The following is a 17,324-nucleotide window of genomic DNA, read 5'->3' as shown; positions in this document are numbered from 1 at the left end:
TTCTGTGTATGTAAATTGGATTTGCCTCCATTTCAGGGTGCCCAAGTTGGAACCTATCTAGGAACCACTTCTGGACCATAATGTACCTGCACATCAAATTTAATTTCCCTAACTTCAACAGTTCAGGAGCCAACTTCAGCCATACAGACACACATACATACATTTCCAAAATATATAGTAGATTTGCAGACAGCTTATGCTCTTTGTGAAATTAAAGTGTTATTTGCAAATACGCACTAAAAAAATCCTAATGAAATGAAAAAAAAAATAAAATGAAAAATAAAATGAAAAAATTAGAACCCCCAATGAAAGAAAAACTGCATGTACACCCCTAGAAATAAGCATGTAATTAAAGTCAGTAGGTACTTCACTTTGTTTTTCATTTTCATTCTAGTAGAAACAAAGGTTTCAACTGACAGATCAGTCTCAACTGTAGGAAACACTTTGGTGGTTATTTTAGAAGCTCTGTTCTTGTTTTGGACATCTGAAAACTGGAATTTAGATGTCCATATTAGATGGACATCCAAATCCCTATTATATAAAGTCAGGTTATGAACATCTAACACTGCAGTACACAGTGCCACACAGACATCCAAGAATAACATCGGTGCTCATTTCACATTTGCAAAACACACCTGGATGATCCCCAAGCATTCTGGGATAATATTACTACTACTACTTAACATTTCTAGAGCGCTACTAGGGTTACGCAGTGCTGTACAATTTAACAAAGAGAGACAGTCCCTGCTCAAAGAGCTTATAATCTAATAGACAAGTGAACAGTCGGTCCGATAGGGGCAGTCAAATTGGGGCAGTCTGGATTCACTGAACGGTAAGGGTTAGGTGCCGAACGCAGCATTGAAGAGGTGGGCTTTAAGCAAAGACTTGAAGACGGGCAGGGAGGGGGCTTGGCGTAAGGGCTCAGGAAGGTTGTTCCAAGCATAGCGTGAGGTGAGGCAGAATGAGCGGAGCCTGGAGTTGGCGGTGGTGGAGAAGGGTACTGAGAGGAGGGATATATCCTGTGAACGGAGGTTACGGGCGGGAATGTAAGGGGAGATGAGGGTAGAAAGATAGTGAGGGGCAGCAGACTGAGTGCATTTGTAGGTAAGAAGGAGAAGCTTGAATTGAATGCAGTATCTGATCGGAAGCCAGTGAAGTGACCCGAGGAGAGGGGTGATATGAGTATATCGGTTCTGGCGGAATATGAGACGTGCAGCAGAGTTCTGAACAGATTGAAGGGGGGATAGATGGCTAAGTGGGAGGCCAGTGAGGAGTAAGTTGCAGTAGTCCAGGCGAGAGGTAATGAGAGCATGGACGAGAGTTCGGGTGGTGTGTTCAGAGAGGAAAGGGCGAATTTTGCTGATGTTAAACAGGAAGAAGCGACAGGTCTTGGCTATCTGCTGGATATGCGCAGAGAAGGAGAGAGAGGAGTCAAAGATGACTCCGAGGTTGCGGGCAGATGAGACGGGGAGGATGAGGGTGTTATCAACTGAGATAAAAAGTGGAGGAAGAGGAGAAGTGGGTTTTGGTGGAAAGACGATAAGCTCGGTCTTGGACATGTTCAGTTTCAGGTGGCGGTTGGACATCCAGGCAGCAATGTCGGATAAGCAGGCCGATACCTTTGCCTGGGTCTCCGCGGTGATGTCTGGTGTGGAGAGATACAGTTGGGTGTCATCAGCATAGAGATGATACTGGAAACCATGAGATAAGATCAGGGAGCCCAGGGAAGAGGTGTAGATTGAGAAGAGAAGGGGTCTATGGATAGATGAGTCAAAACAGCATATATATATAAACCAAATTTAATATTTGAAAGTATGATGCCTAATTATACATTTTTTTACAAGACTGTACTGGGACTAGTGTTGGAGTGATTATAACTGTTGAATTTAATCATTATCTCAAAAGGGGAAGAGGAAGCCTGAAAGTTAATAGAGTGAAGGAGCAAACCTGAAAGTTCATCTACAGCACTTAATATTCTTGCACCAATGTCTCTTGATCACATATATAAAACACCATTCTTTGCAGAAGTATTCACTGCATGGTAAATGAAGGGGCTCTCTACCTGTCCAGGGCAGCTGAACCCAGTCGTTGCTTGATATTGTCACTTGTTAAGAGCAAAGTTGGACCTGAAAGAACAAAGATTGTAAAATATGTTTACAGTTCAGCAAAACAGGGTTCATGCTAACCTCATACAAGAGAAGTCCAAAGATAAAAACTACAGCAGCACTTCAACATATTTCTCCAACATAGATGTCATTTCTTGCACACATGGCAGCTCATCAGTTACCTAACATTACTCAATATAAAGACATAAATAAATTATTTGAAAGGTGGAACACTCTTGAGACCCACTGTGCCAAAGAGAGGGACTTGTTTAACATAGTGGTTCAGAAGATGGATGACACACTGGTGGAGAGTGTGCAAGGGTCAATAGCCTAAATGTATTGGTGGAGATTGGACAGACCTGGTGGGGAGAGGTTATTAAATGTGAAAGTTATCAGACGATGACCAGAGAGGAAAAGAACTGAGGTGCAGAAATTTGAAAGCGAGTAGTTGGAGAAGATGACAAGATCAAGACAGTAGCTATTCTGGTGAGCAGGGGTAGTGGAGCACAGCTGAAGACTGAAAGAGGCTGTTAAAGCAAGAAACTGAGAGGCATAAAAGTCAGAGGTGTCATTAGCATGAATTTTAAAATCCCCACGAATGAGGGAAGGAGATAAAGGTTTGAGAAAGAAGGAAAGCCAGAAGTCAATTCTCCTTTCTTCCTTTCTCACTGACTTTATCAGGGGGTCAATAAATGACTGCTACTCAGAGAGGTAGAGGAATGGATAGACGGATGGAGTGGACTTCAAAGGAACAAAAGCAGTGAGACTGAGGTGGAAGAAGAGGTATCTACAAGAGAAAGCCAGTAGCAGCCTAACACCAACTCAGTGGCCAACTGGGCGAGGTATATGGGAGAATAGGTAACCTCCATGACACAGGGCAGCAGCTGAAGCAGAGTTTTCAGGACAAAGCCAAGTCTCAGTTAGTGCAAGCAGATGGAAAGTATGAGAGATAAAGAGGTCATGGATGTATGCAAGCTTGTTGGAGACAGAGCAGGCATTCCAAAGGGCACATGAGAAAGGCAAAGAAGGGGAAAGGAGAGCAACAGAAATAAGATTGGAGACATTGTGGTTTGACCTGCACGAGTAGGGTAAGAGCTGATTTGGAGGACCAGGATTGGGACTGATATCCCCAGCAGAGAGCAGGAGAAGGAGCAAGAGAGTATGGAGAAGAATAGGAGAGGCATGACGACAGTGACGAAGATGAGATGAACTCAGAGAGAATGGAAATGGTTGAATGAAAGCAGAAGGTGGGCAATGTGGTCCTGAGGTTTGCAGTGGTTTCAGATAGAGAAAGAGATTGGAAAAGTCAGCATCAAGAAGAGAAACTGTATTGGAGCCATTAGAAATAGAAGCCCCCAAGTGGATCAGGGTGGACCTGGGAGTTGCCCCAGAGAATGCTGGGAGGAATATTTAGATGGACTGCAAAGCTTCCACAGCACCTGGTAGGCGGCAGGTGGGAGCGCTAGGCATATGCAGCGGAGCCCCTGAGTGGCTTGGGATGGACCTGGGTGTCACTCCAGAGAATGCTGGGAGGAATATGCAGAAAGACCTCCACAGCACCTGGTAGGCAGCTGGTGGGAGTGCTGGGTACCTGGAGCAGAGGCCCTGATACAGACATTTAAAAGATTATAAATATACAAACAAATCTTTTCCAGTAAGGGAAGCAGTAGAACCAGAGGAAATGAACTGAGGTTGCAGGGTGATAGACTTGGTAGTAAGATCAGGAAGTACTTTTTCACATGCAGGGTGGTGGATGCCTGGAATACCCTCCAGGGTGGTAGATGCCTGGAGACAAAAACAGTGACAAAATTCAAAAATGCATGAGATAAACACAAAGGATCCCTATATAAAAAGAGAATGGAATCAAAATAAAACTTAGCAGTGCTTAGACAACAACTCCAGTAGTTGGGAAGGCCAGTGTTGGGCAGACTTCTACATTCTTTGTCCTGGAAATGTCAAAGAGGAATCAGGATCAAGAATGCATATTTTATATCGCATTCCTTGCTATGACTATGGCTGATGAGTATCTCAATGGGGGAAGAAAAAACATCTTAAGGTAAAAATTGTATAAATAATGTATCCTGTCTGGACTAAGCAGAGTAATTTGTTGTACAGACTACTTTTCATTTAGCACATTGCTTTTAAGTGTCAAGAACGAACATGAGTTAACAATCCCATTCCCCCACCTAGAAAACCAGGTCTTTATGACTATTAATAGATTACCACACATTTACCTCAAAGAGGCTGCTATAGGCTGATGCCTTGTTGATTTGATTCTGGCCTAAAGGTTTTGGTGGTTTTTTTTTTCTCTTGATTGCCACCTGGCTATTTCCACGTTATATTTTCTTTTTATTGTTAAGTTTAGTTTGTCATCATCCTGGTTTGCTGTGCCTGCCCTCCCTACAATAGACTTCTGCAAATCAGCTACAGTAATTTAGGAGCCCTTTTACTAAGCTGAGGTAATCACTACCGTGTGCTTACCACAGGATAAAAACCACTATAGTGGGGTGCGCTCATGTGCCCAGCGGTAGTTTTAGCATCTGCATTCACTTCCCACATGTTTGGGTATGGAAAGTAAACGTGGCCAACGCTAATTGATCAGTGCAGCTATTATCACCATGCGCTAACCGATTAGCATGTGAGACCTTAACACCTAGAAAGTAGGTGTAGTTAAGGGCTCACGTGTTAATAGCCACAAGCTAATAGAAAAATTAGCATGTGGCCAATTTATTGCTAAAATGGAAAATGCAGCCATTTTCAGCCACGCTAAATGGCCTCACCAAGCGAGAAACCCTTGAGCTAGTCATAGCACAGGCCACCTTTTAGTGTGGCTTTGTAAAAGGGCTCCTTAATCATTATTTCTTGGTGTTTTTTTCTTTTCCTTTATTTATTTGTAGTTCATCATGATTCTTGGATGATTGCATTCGAGTGAAATTCTAAAAAATAATATAAAATAAACATTTCTGAGATGGCTCTTTCTCATGAAACCTCTCTATTACAAAGGAAACCTCCTTCAACAGTGATGGCTGAGTCAGGTCTCTGAAGAAGTTCTCAACAGACTTTAAGAAGCATTTTTGAGTGTTGCCTCCAGCTCAGTGATTACAGTCTTGTCAAGGGCTATCTGTATAGTTGTCACTTTTATTGTTTTTGATGGTGCCAACTTTGGTGTCCAAGGCATCATGGCTAGGTATTGTCTATTATGTCAATGAGCTTGCTGATGGTGTTGCATCTGATTTTTATGCCCTTTGGCTCTGCAACATAGGGGAACAGAGATGGTGGGAGGGGTCTAATTTTCTCTTCACCGGGGACTCCTCTTACAGTCCCTTTTTTTTTTTTTTTGTTCCTGCTCCCTTGGTACTCAAAATGACTACAGTGGCACTGACTGGCTGTTGGGGTTTCACTAAAAACTTTCATCTCACTTTAGCGCCAGGGAGTGGAAGATGATTCAGAGATACACCACGCCTCCAACATACTGAAAGATCTGGAACCTATGATGAAGTATTGGTGCACTGTTGGCAAATGTCCCACACCATGGTCTGGGTTATGAAATATCAGAGCTGTCAGTGATCAACTTTTCTGCCACATTTAAATGCCTTGAAACAGCTCACAGTGTCTGCCATAGCAATAAGCCTACCTGCAAATTCAGACTCAGTGGTAAGAGGAAATGTAAATAACTCTTACTCTTTTTTTGACAGGATGTTCATGTGGGCAGAAGGGGTGCTAGCTATTTGGCTAATGTGTCAAATAAACAGAAAAATAACCTGAGCTCAAATAGAAAAACACTTGTTGCCTTCTCCTTTCCTCATACCTCCGGCATATTCTTTTTCACATAAAGTACTCTTCCTCACTCTTCTCTTCCTGAACAGATTATAACCTGGTATGGCTATACAATTCATGGGATTCACTGAAACACATCTCCATGATAGCAAAAATATCTAGGTGTACCTTCATCATAAGGGCTTTCAAATTCAAAATTTTATTGCCTAGTCTAGGTCAGTCCTCCAGCTATTTCTACTCTCTTTTTCTGCAATCTGTAAAACGAAGATATTTACCTACAGAAGGTATTCTCTGAGGACAGGTCTTATATTCGCACGCATGGGTAATGCGATCCCGCATTGCCCAGCCAAGCTTATAACAAGCTAGTAAGAACTTAGTGAAGTGTGAAACATGCTCCACTGTGCATGCGCAAGTGCCTTCCCGCCCGTCACAAGAGCGCGGTTACCACAGTACAATATTACAAAAAAAGAAAAACAGAAAAAGGAGACAACTCCAAGGGGAGGTGAGAGGGTTGTGAGAATATAAGGCCTTTAGCCTGACCAATTTACTTCAATTCTTTGAAGGAGTAAACAAACATGTGGACAAAGGGGAGCCGGTTGATATTGTGTATCTGGATTTTCAAAAGGCGTTTGACAAGGTACCTCATGAAAGGCTACAGAGGAAACTGGAGGGTCATGGGATAGGAGGAAATGTCCTATTGTGGATTAAAAACTGGTTGAAGGATAGGAAACAGAGAGTGGGGTTAAATGGGCAGTATTCACAATGGAGAAGGGTAGTTAGTGGGGTTCCTCAGGGGTCTGTGCTAGGACCGCTGCTTTTTAATATATTTATAAATGATTTAGAGATGGGAGTAACTAGCGAGGTAATTAAATTTGCTGATGACACAAAGTTATTCAAAGTCGTTAACTCGCGACAGGATTGTGAAAAATTACAAGAGGACCTTACGAGACTGGGAGACTGGGCGGCTAAATGGCAGATGACGTTTAATGTGAGCAAGTGCAAGGTGATGCATGTGGGAAAAAGGAACCTGAATTATAGCTACGTCATGCAAGGTTCCACGTTAGGAGTTACGGACCAAGAAAGGGATCTGGGTGTCGTGGATTGGCCGCTGTCGTGTACAAGATGCTGGGCTCGATGGACCCTTGGTCTTTTCCCAGTATGGCATTACTTATGTACTTAGTCCTTGGAGAATACCTGCTACAGGTACGTATCTTCTCTTTGAGTACAAGCAGGCCTATGTATTCTCACACTAGCAACCAGGCTCACCAAAAACAACCAACATTGCTCAAGATGTCATCAATGTGCCTCCACCATTGCAAGATAGCATCCTGAAATGGAGAATGACTAATCCATTCACATTCAAAGTTTGACATGTAAAGATTAGCAATGGACGGAGCGAATGTTGCTCCCATCGCAACACCGCTTGTTTGATGACATTTTTATGCTTTGGGGGGGGCTCCCTGATAGATCTAAAGAATTTCATGATTTGGATAAACAGCTGTAATCAGGATCGACGTCGACAGGGAGTCAACCTGGGTGGCAGCCGAGGCCGATGCCTCTAGAGTCGCTGTCGAGGAAGGCTGTGGGGCCGGTACCGGAGTCGAAGTCACAATCTGCGAAGGCCTGGGAGGCTGTCCGAAGATTGACGCACCGATACCTCTTATATGGAGGGTGAGCGCTCCTCCCGGCGTCGGCACTTTCCGGGTGCCGAATCCCTCAACGCCCCAGAGCTCCTAGTACCGTGCCTCGAGGGAGACCGGTGCCGATGCTTCTTCGCCTTTGCTCGAAGCACGTCACCGGTACTCCTCGGTACCGACGAGGAGGACGTAGAATCCACACGCCTCCTCGGGGTCGGATCCGACATCGGTCGGTCCCGGTGGGCCTGCACAGCAGGAGCCTTCGAGACAGGTGGAGACCCACTCGACAGCTCACTACAGCTACAGGGGAAGTTCGGACAGCCATTACCTGCGCTCCCGATGTCGATGGCATCCCCGGTGCTGATATCGACGCCGCCGACCTTCGTACCGCTTTCTACGTCGAGGAATCAGTCAGAGCTCCGAAAAGGCAGTCCCGAAGAGCTCTTCTCGACGCCTGTGTCTGCTTTTTCAAGCTAAGTCACAACTTGCAAGCGTCTGGGCGATGGTTGGCCCAAGGCACTGAATGCACCAGGAGTGCGGGTCAGTGCCCGAGATATTCCGCTGGTGCCGAGCACACTTCTTGAAGCCACTGGAAGGCTTCGATGACATCAGCGGAAAAATCGTGGCGGCGAAGTCAAACGGCTCGATTGTGCCAACTGAGGGCACAAAAAAGGGAACCGTGGACGGGTGGCCCAAAATGGCCGCGACGGAACCGAAAGGAAACTTATTAAGGGCCAAAACTAAGGAAAAAAGAGAGGTTTTTTTTTTTTAAATTAGAAAAAACTAGAAAAAGGCGACGGGAAACAAGAAAAAAGCAGCGAACAGCACGCGAAAAGGCGCCTACATTTTTCCTGGGACTTAAGGGAGACCAACAAGCAGCCACTCTCCACTGCGGAAAAGAAAAAACTGAGGCGGGAACGGACGCGCACGGGTGGGAAGATGGCCGCGCATGCACAGTGCGTCCATCCCGCGCTTTGCTGGCTGTCACAAAGCTCTTCAGATTTTACTAGAAAAAATCTCCGTTCCTGGGGCCGCCGTGGATGCCGACCCACATGTGAGAACAAGCAGCCTGCTTGTCCTCGGAGAATTTTCCCTACACTCCTTCTCGCACATTACAATCTTTTAACTGACAACAGGTTGATCCTACCACCGCCTTCAAAAGCACATTGGGAGTCGATGTGCTCATCTGCTTTTTTCTTCCTTGCTCTGGCCCTTTGGAACTCGCTCCCTCAGTACCTACGGCTTGAAGGCTCATTTAAGTCTTTCTGAGTATTACTGAAAACTTATTTTTTCAATTTGGCTTTTGGTTAATAGAATTTAGCCTATGGGTTATTCAGTTTCCTCTGATCGATCTTTGCAATGGGAAAGAAAAGGAAATGAAACTGCAACTACTTACTTGGACAAAACCTAACTGTTCTGGATTTTAGTTAAATATTTGTGAATAGTATGATTTAAGTGGGTGTTTGTGTAAATGATGGTTGGTCTTGAGTGTTTAAGCTTTACTATCAAATTATGGCATTCCTATTTTGTTGCTGTTTTGATTATTTTAATTGCCTTTATATATTGTAAACTGTTTTGGTTTGATTACAAGTCTGGAACAGAACTGAGGGACTTTGTGATTGATGTGAGTGACAAAAGAGGTCAACCAAGAGGGGTGCCCCTCTCCCAGGCAATTACCATGATGAGGCCACTCGTGCGGTTGCATGACCCTGCTCATTCTGTCGGCCAGGCTGTTCTTGCCTGCCAGATAAGTGGCTCGAAGGAGCATACCATGCCAGAGAACCCAACGCCACATCAAAACAGCCTCCTGACACAGAGGGTGTGATCAGGTGCCCCCCTATTTTTTCGTGTAATACATTGCAACCCGACTGTCCGTTTGAATTAGGAATTGTAGGATATAGATAAACACAGTTAGAATGAAAAAAAAAAAAGCAAGAAAGAAAAGCTTTATTAGCTAGTCTTCATACCCTTTTCCCCATAGTTTTAAAACTTAAAGTTTCTGCCACAGCTTAAAGATTAGGGTTTAAAAGAGGAATTGTAGGATATTGATGAACACAGAATTAAAAAAAAAAAAGCAAGCAAGCAAACTTTATTAGCTAGTCTCCATACCCTTGAAGGCACAGACGGGCCCAGTTCAGTCTTAGAAAGAAAATAAAAATATAAGACAGGGAGGCAAGCATTATTAACTAGTTTCCATAGTGTACAATCCCTTTTCCCTATAGTTTTAAACTGAAAATGTCGGGACTTCCGGTGGAGACGAGCAGCGAGATGGACGTCGCGTTGCGAGCTCCGTCCCACCTGAATGAAGCCCCGACTTTAACAGCGCCGGACCCGCTCCTATGTTTCAACGATTTTTATTATTGATGACAAAACAATATAATAAGATTGAACAACCATCTAGCAGAGTCCCAAATACATCCACCAAATACATCTTGAGTGCTCCTATAGCATACACGATGTCATCAAATTATAATACCACACTTATAGGGAGGAAGTCACATAGTGCCGCCAATTACAATCGATACCCAATTAGAGATCAAATTTCCAGATGCAACCAAAATGAGCCTTCCTTTAACAAAGACCCTCCCTCCCTCTCGAAACCCACTACCCACCCCTTATCCTCTCCCCTCCCCCCCAACCTAACCTTCTCACCCCATCCCCCCAACCTCCCCCCTCCCCTCCACCTTTTCCCAACCTGAAGGAACTTTACCATATCAACATAGGAAGCTCACCCTGCATTAAGAAGTAAACTCCGGCCTCTAGGGCTTAGGATGCGTAAGTAGGGACCTCAGAGGGCCAGAAACGTAATTCTCTTTCTCTGCGAGGATCTAATCTCGCCAGCCTCCCAAGAAACCAGCTGATGCAACTGGTTCCTCCAATGCCAGTATGCTGGGGGGTCTTTAACCGTCCAGTACTGTAGAATACATTTCCTAGCCAGTAAGCACATCTTACGAAGTAACAGTACTTCAAAACGATTCTGCCCTCGAAAGGATCCTGGAAGATCTAAAATTAATTGTTCAACTGCTCCCCGGGCCTTAATTCCAAGTCGTCCTTCCCAAAAGCCTCGAACCTGAGTCCAAAATCTTTTCACTAAAGGGCAGCTCCAAAACATATGTAGTAACGTACCTGGACTCGTTCCACATTTGAGACAATTTGGGCTACGATCCCCTCCCATGTGTGCTAATTGAGTCGCTGCCACATACCCTCTGTGGATACATCGATATGCACATTCTCTCAAACGAGCATCTGTTACCAACAGGGGTATGCGCACCACTACCCTCGGTACGTCCCAAGACGCCACTTCAAAGCCCAGTTCTCTTTCCCACGCACGTCTCAGTGGCCCATAATCTCTGGGGGGTTGCCATCTAGTTAATGTCTTACAAAGCAAGGAGACAGTAATTTCTCCCTCGCCCACAGAGTGAAAAAAATCTCGTAGCTTGCCCCCCACTTGCCCGGTCAAAGAAGCTTCCGGCAAGGAGGCCACATAATGTTGTATTTGCCTTATAGCAAATCTATTACCCCAGGAATCCCCCACCTTACTCAACAAGTCCTCAGCTGATAGGGGCCGCCCATCTCCATCCAGCAGATCAGCCAAGCACGTAATTCCCCGACTCGCCCAGTCAACAAAATGCCGGCTCGACATCCCAGGTAAAAACTCACAATTCCCACATATTGTAAGCTGGTCTGACACTGTTGGATCTCCCCCAAGCTGGCGCACAAGCCTTCTCCACACCTCCCTTAGCGGTCGCACCATCACGCTTTTACGCAACCCCTCTGGTAGATTACCTGTTTTATGATGTAACAATGAGAAAAGCCGATAAGGTTCCAAGTATGCCGTCTCCAACGCTATAGGGGTGTAACGCTGTGTTCCCAAAAACCAGTCTCCCAAATGGCGTAACTGACATGCCTGATTATATAGCGCTAGATCCGGCATTCCCACCCCACCTTGTCTCCAGTTACCGACCAAACAGGAAAACCGAATCCGTGGTTTCCTACCCTTCCAACAAAACTTAGATGCTAATGTATTAAATTTCTGCAGATCCTTCCGACATAACCAGATTGGTATTGTCTGCAAGACATAAAGCCACTTAGGAAACAGTACCATCTTTATCAGATTAATTCTACCCAACAGCGATAACGGCAAATCCAGCCAACCTTGTAGCACATTCCGGGTCTCCTCCAACAGCCAAGTGATATTTAGATCATATAGGCGAGAGGTGTTCATAGGCAACAAGATTCCTAAATACTTAAAAGAGTTTTGCGCCTGTCGCAGAGGAAATGCACCTCTCCAACATCTCCATACCTCCTCTGATGAGGCCAAGGCTTCCAACTTCTCAAGATTCAACCGAAAACCCGCGTAATCTCCATATTCTGAAAAGATCTCCAACAATGCATCCAAAGAGTCCTGCGGGTTCGTCAAATGAACCAAAATATCATCGGCAAATGCTGCCACCTTAAACACCTCTCTCCCTATCTTCATTCCAGCTACTTCCGGCTGCTCCATTATGTCTCTCAATAAAGGATCTAGCGTTAGCACGAACAATAGAGGTGATAGAGGGCAGCCCTGTCGCGTTCCCCTACCTATGTCAAAGTCTGGTGTTACAAGCCCATTAACCGAGATGCGGGCCCTCGGGTTCGAGTATAATGCTTTTATCCCTGACAAAAATCTACCCGAAAATCCATATTTCCGAAGGACTGCATACAAGAAATCCCAGTGGACCCGATCGAAAGCTTTTTCCACGTCAAAGCTTATTAATAAAGATTTTTTATTCCCTCTACTGCTAGCTTCTAAGGAGGTCAAGACTTTACGGACGTTTTTAGCAATTGTTCGACCCTTTACAAACCCTACTTGGGAATCATGTATTAGTTTTGGCAAAATTCTCGCTAATCTATTTGCCATGATCTTAGCCATCAGCTTGACCTCAAAATTTAGGAGCGAAATCGGCCGGTATGATGCTGCCGATTCCAGGTCTTTCCCTCTTAGGGATTACAATAATGCATGCGGTGTTTAAGTCGGGGGGCACCTGTTCTTGATCACGTTCTCATTACCTCTCGCCTTGATTACTGCAACTTACTCCTCACCGGCCTCCCACTCAGCCACCTATCCCCCCTTCAATCAGTTCAGAACGCTGCAGCACGTCTTATATTCCGCCAAAACCGATATACTCATATCACCCCTCTCCTCAAATCACTTCATTGGCTTCCGATCAGATACCGCATACAATTCAAGCTCCTCCTCCTTACCTACAAATGCACTCAGTCTGCGGCTCCTCACTACCTCTCCACCCTCATCTCCCCCTATGTTCCCGCCCGTAACCTCCGCTCACAGGACAAAGCCCTTCTCTCAGTACCCTTCTCCACCACTGCCAACTCCAGGCTCCGCTCATTCTGCCTTGCCTCACCCTATGCCTGGAACAATCTTCCTTTACCCATACGCCATGCCCCCTCCCTACCCATCTTCAAATCGCTGCTTAAAACTCATCTCTTCAATGCTGCCTTCGGCGCCTAACCGCTCGAGATATATAGAATGCCCCAACCTATCCACCCTATCAGATTAACTGTTCACTCGTCCTCTAGATTGTTCACTTGTCTTTAGATTGTTCTCTTGTCTTTTAGATTGTAAGCTCTTTGAGCAGGGACTGTCCTTCTATGTTTAAATTGTACAGCGCTGCGTAACCCTAGTAGCGCTTTAGAAATGCTATTTAGTAGTAGTAGTAGTAGTATTAAGGTATTAAACATTACCGTTAAGGGTTCTATTATCTCTTCCCCCATTATTTTGTAAAATTCCGCTCTGTAACCGTCCACCCCGGGAGCTTTAAACAGTTGGAATTGATTAATGGCCAGCAGCACCTCCTCTGTCGTAATTGAATTATTAAGCCTCTGCTCATCTTGCGAAGATAGACTTGGTAACTTTAACTGCTCTAAGTATGAGTCCCCCGACAGACCTTCGTCCAGTGGGCTCTCATATAGCCTTTTCTAATAATTATAAAAGATCTCGCTAATTCCTTGATCTGTGGAGATTCGTTTACCTTGCTCGCTTTTCATGGTCAATATCCTAGTTTTCCCTTGCTTAGCCGCGATTAAACGCGCCATCAATCGCCCCCCTTTGTTGCCATGCTTATAAAGCTGATACTTATAATACTTTTGTGTTTTCACAGCTTTTTGGTGAAGGAGTTCATTTAATGCCGTCTGCAGGGATAATAAATGTTGTTTACTCTCTAGGGAGGGCTGTCGACCATAACGCCTCCTCGCCTTGCACACTAATTGGCTCAATCGCAGTATTTCCTTAAGCCGGGCTTTACGTTTATGGGCCATACTGGACCCGCTCCTAAAAGATCCTATGAGCAAGGAGGGCAACAGGGACCGGGAAGAACACGAAAACGGCACTGCCGGCGCTATCCCCAGTACAAAAAACAACATTTGAAACACACGCGAGCTATTTCAAGATGGCAGCGGCAGAGGAAGCCCGAAGCTCTTAAAGGACATACCCGGTGGAAAGCAAGAGAGACAGGAGTCCCAACGGGAGGGGGAAGGCCTGATCCAGTTGCAGGAATAGCGACAGTGAGTACACTCCATTGGGACCGGGGCAAGGAGCCGACAGGCCAGCACTGGCAAAGGACACAGAAAGTGAACCTAAGGAGCTAGAGGACTGGAGGAACATCAGCTAGCAGACAAGCATTTTAAGCGGCCGACACTGAGCAGTTGGAAGATATATTCCTGGGCTAGGGGAAGAAATTCTAGCAGAGTGGACTTATAATATCTCTTCTATTCGCCCGATACCCAGAGAGACAACCCAGAATATTTAAATACGACGACGTGGGACAACGGGTTAAAGGCCCAGTATAATTGACCAACGGTACCTGAGGTCCCGCGCATAAACGAGGACCGGGCAGAGACCAGTTGTCCAATAGCAGTTGAGCTGGCCGCCGAAGTGCCGAGAGGGTGTCTGAGAGCGGTGCTGCTGAGTGTATGGAGCAATATTTGAAACCCATACCATCTGGGACCACTCGTAGAGGTACAAAATTTGATAAAGATAGACCCTCACCTCCTAAACTCAGCCACAAAATGGCGGACTTGAAAGGCACAGTTGAGAGAGAATTCACTGATAAACAACTGGCGCAAATAACAGCAGCGGTGAGCGCAGCTCTAAGCCCACGATTTGACTTGTTGGCCGGACAATTAAAGAACTTAGAATCTTCAGGGGCCGAAACGGAGAAGAGAGTTGGAGAGGCGGAGGCTCGGATAGCAGCAGTGGAGGATTCCAACTCCCAGAACATACAGGAGATTACCAGGCTCAGGATTCAGCTTAAGTTGCAACAAGAAAAAATAGAAGACATGGAAAACCGCGCACGGAGATGCAACTTGAGAACTGTGGGCCTCCCCGAAAAGATCCCAGAGAAACTACTTGGACAATTACTAGAACAGTGGTTGAAAAAAGAGCTGGCCCTCTCAGATAGCCGAGGAGAGTTGTGCATCGAGCGAGTCCATAGGCTAGGGCATTGGCAACAAAATATGCAGAGACCACGAATTGTCATCATCAAAGTGCTTAACTACCTGCATAAAGAAGAAACATTACGAGGCTTCAGGTTGAAGCGCGACTCTCTTCAATATGAGGGTTCCCCAATAAAGATCTTTCAGGACTACTCGGCAGGAGTGCAGGAACAAAGACGTCGTTTTCATCCCATATGTTCTACACTGGTTACCAAGAATACCAGATTTATGCTACTTTATCCAGCTATCCTAAAGATTCAGCATGGAAACCAGTGGCGATCCTTTCAAACTGTCCAAGAAGCTCAGCAGTTCCTAGACGTGGAAATGAAAGAACCAGACACATGACTTTGAAGCAGAATCCGAGCTGAGAAAGGCACCTAGGGGAGCCTTCTCTTTGGTGAGAGGGGACAATGGGACTAGACCTGAGTGATATGGTATATGGTATATGGTATGAGATGTATTGAAAGCTCAAGTTACGGATTTAAGGTTCTCTGCCACAACATATGAACCAGGCCCATATAACAGTACTGCTTAAACCAGGTAAAACAGCTCAACACCCAGAGTCTTATCGACCAATTTCACTTTTAAACTCAGAGGCCAAGTTTTTGGCCAAATTGCTAGCCAATAGACTGGCCAGATATCTCCCCTCTTTGGTAGAAGAGCCACAAGCGGGATTTGTCCAGGGTAGGAAAATAGCAAAGTATATGAGGAGAATACTTTTAGCGCTGGAGAAAACACAGAGGGAAAGACAGTCAACCATGTTAATTAGTTTTGATGCCGAAAAGGCTTTCGATCGGGTGGATTGGGGGTTCCTATTAGAAACACTTAAAGCATATGGCGTGACTGGGTTCTTCATGCAGGCGATTAGAACTCTGTACACCTATCCTAGAGCGAGAGTCCTTGTTAATGGCCTTGCCTCGGATTGGTTCCCCATTGGGCGAGGTACACGCCAGGGATGTCCTCTATCACCCTTACTTTTTGTCTTAACACTTGACCCGTTGATAAGGGAGATAAGTAACAATACAGATATAAAGGGAGTACAGATACAAGACCGGGAATTTAAAATAGCAGCATTTGCAGATGACTTGCTGGTGTTAATAACAAATCCCAAGAACTCTCTGGGGCACCTAATGGAAAGCATAAGGGAATATGGGGACTTCTCCGGATTTCATTTAAATTTGCTAAAATCAGAGGCCTTAGTGAGCCCAGACATTAGGAAGGCAGACTGGGAACAGTTCCCATTACGGTGGGAGACGGGGTCATTCCGATATTTAGGCATTCAATTAACATTGGATCCGGCTCAGATATACGCTTCCAATGTTCCGCAATTACTGCGAGACACGAGGGAGCAGTTAAACAGGTGGAGTTCTCTGCCATTAACACTTTTGGGCCGGATCCATCTGTACCGCATGTTGGTATTCCCGAAATGCTTATATGTGCTGCAGATATTACCAATACGGATATGGAAAAAAGATCTCCGTGTACACCAGAGACAGGTGGCCCGATTTTGTTGGGCCGGAAGGAAATCAAAACTCAAATGGAAGTATCTTAGCGGGGCCCAGACGAACGGGGGGTTGGGGATCCCTGATATGCGCACATACAATCAAGCATGCCATTTAAGGCATTTAAGAGATTGGGTAATGGGTATGAACACCTACACAGATGTACAATTAGAATGCATGCATTTCAGCCCCTGGCACCTCAATTATTTACTACACGCAAAATTCAGAAACCTTCCACAACAAGTTAAGCATAGCCCACTTTTGCAGCCTTTAAGATACTTGTGGAGAGAGATAACAAAACTTTGGAAACATAGTTCAGAGAGTAGTGTACTGCTGCCAATTACGGGTAATGCGGAGTTCTCACCTGGGAGAGAAAATAAATTTTTTCGAGACCTAGGGAAGCAGGGTGTGATACTTTTGGAAACCTTTCTACAAAAGGATGGGACAGTTATGGCTTACTCAGAGTTCTTTGTATTTCAGTTTATTACTATGTTTCTGTTTAAATGCTAACTTTTCAATAAAATATTTGAACTTTAAAAACTTGTTTAAAATACTGTTGTCTTGTCCACAATGTTGGTGAGCCCTTAGGTCCCACAAGGCCCCGAGGGGCCTCAGAGGACAGCCGTGCAACCCCAAATCTTCACCCGCGGCGACTGCCGTTCACCAGGGGTTGAGCCCCCCCAGCTGCAGGCGGCCAATGGGACTGCTGGAACCGCGGGGTCGACGGACTGACCTGGCTGGAGTCGGGAGACGTGGGCAACTAACAAGCAGTAGTCGGGGTCAAGCAAGTCTCTGGGCAGGCGGCTCTCAAA

The 17,324-nt window shown here is 45.3% G+C and overlaps 1 protein-coding gene across 1 annotated transcript in view; it reads right to left on the bottom strand.

The window, feature by feature from the left end:
• The window catches only part of PNPLA7 (patatin like phospholipase domain containing 7), a 2,530,065-nt gene that overhangs the window by 717,987 nt on the left and 1,794,754 nt on the right, over window positions 1-17,324 (bottom strand). Inside the window, exon 24 of the mRNA XM_030206608.1 lies at window positions 2,063-2,126. Within this exon, the coding sequence (XP_030062468.1) occupies window positions 2,063-2,126 (64 nt within the window). The remainder of the gene's footprint in view (window positions 1-2,062; window positions 2,127-17,324) is intronic.

The sequence above is a fragment of the Microcaecilia unicolor genome, chromosome 6, assembly GCF_901765095.1.
Source record: "Microcaecilia unicolor chromosome 6, aMicUni1.1, whole genome shotgun sequence".
NCBI lineage: Eukaryota > Metazoa > Chordata > Amphibia > Gymnophiona > Siphonopidae > Microcaecilia > Microcaecilia unicolor.
Note: the sequence above shows the minus strand (reverse complement) of the source record. Positions and strands in the feature narration are given on the sequence as shown.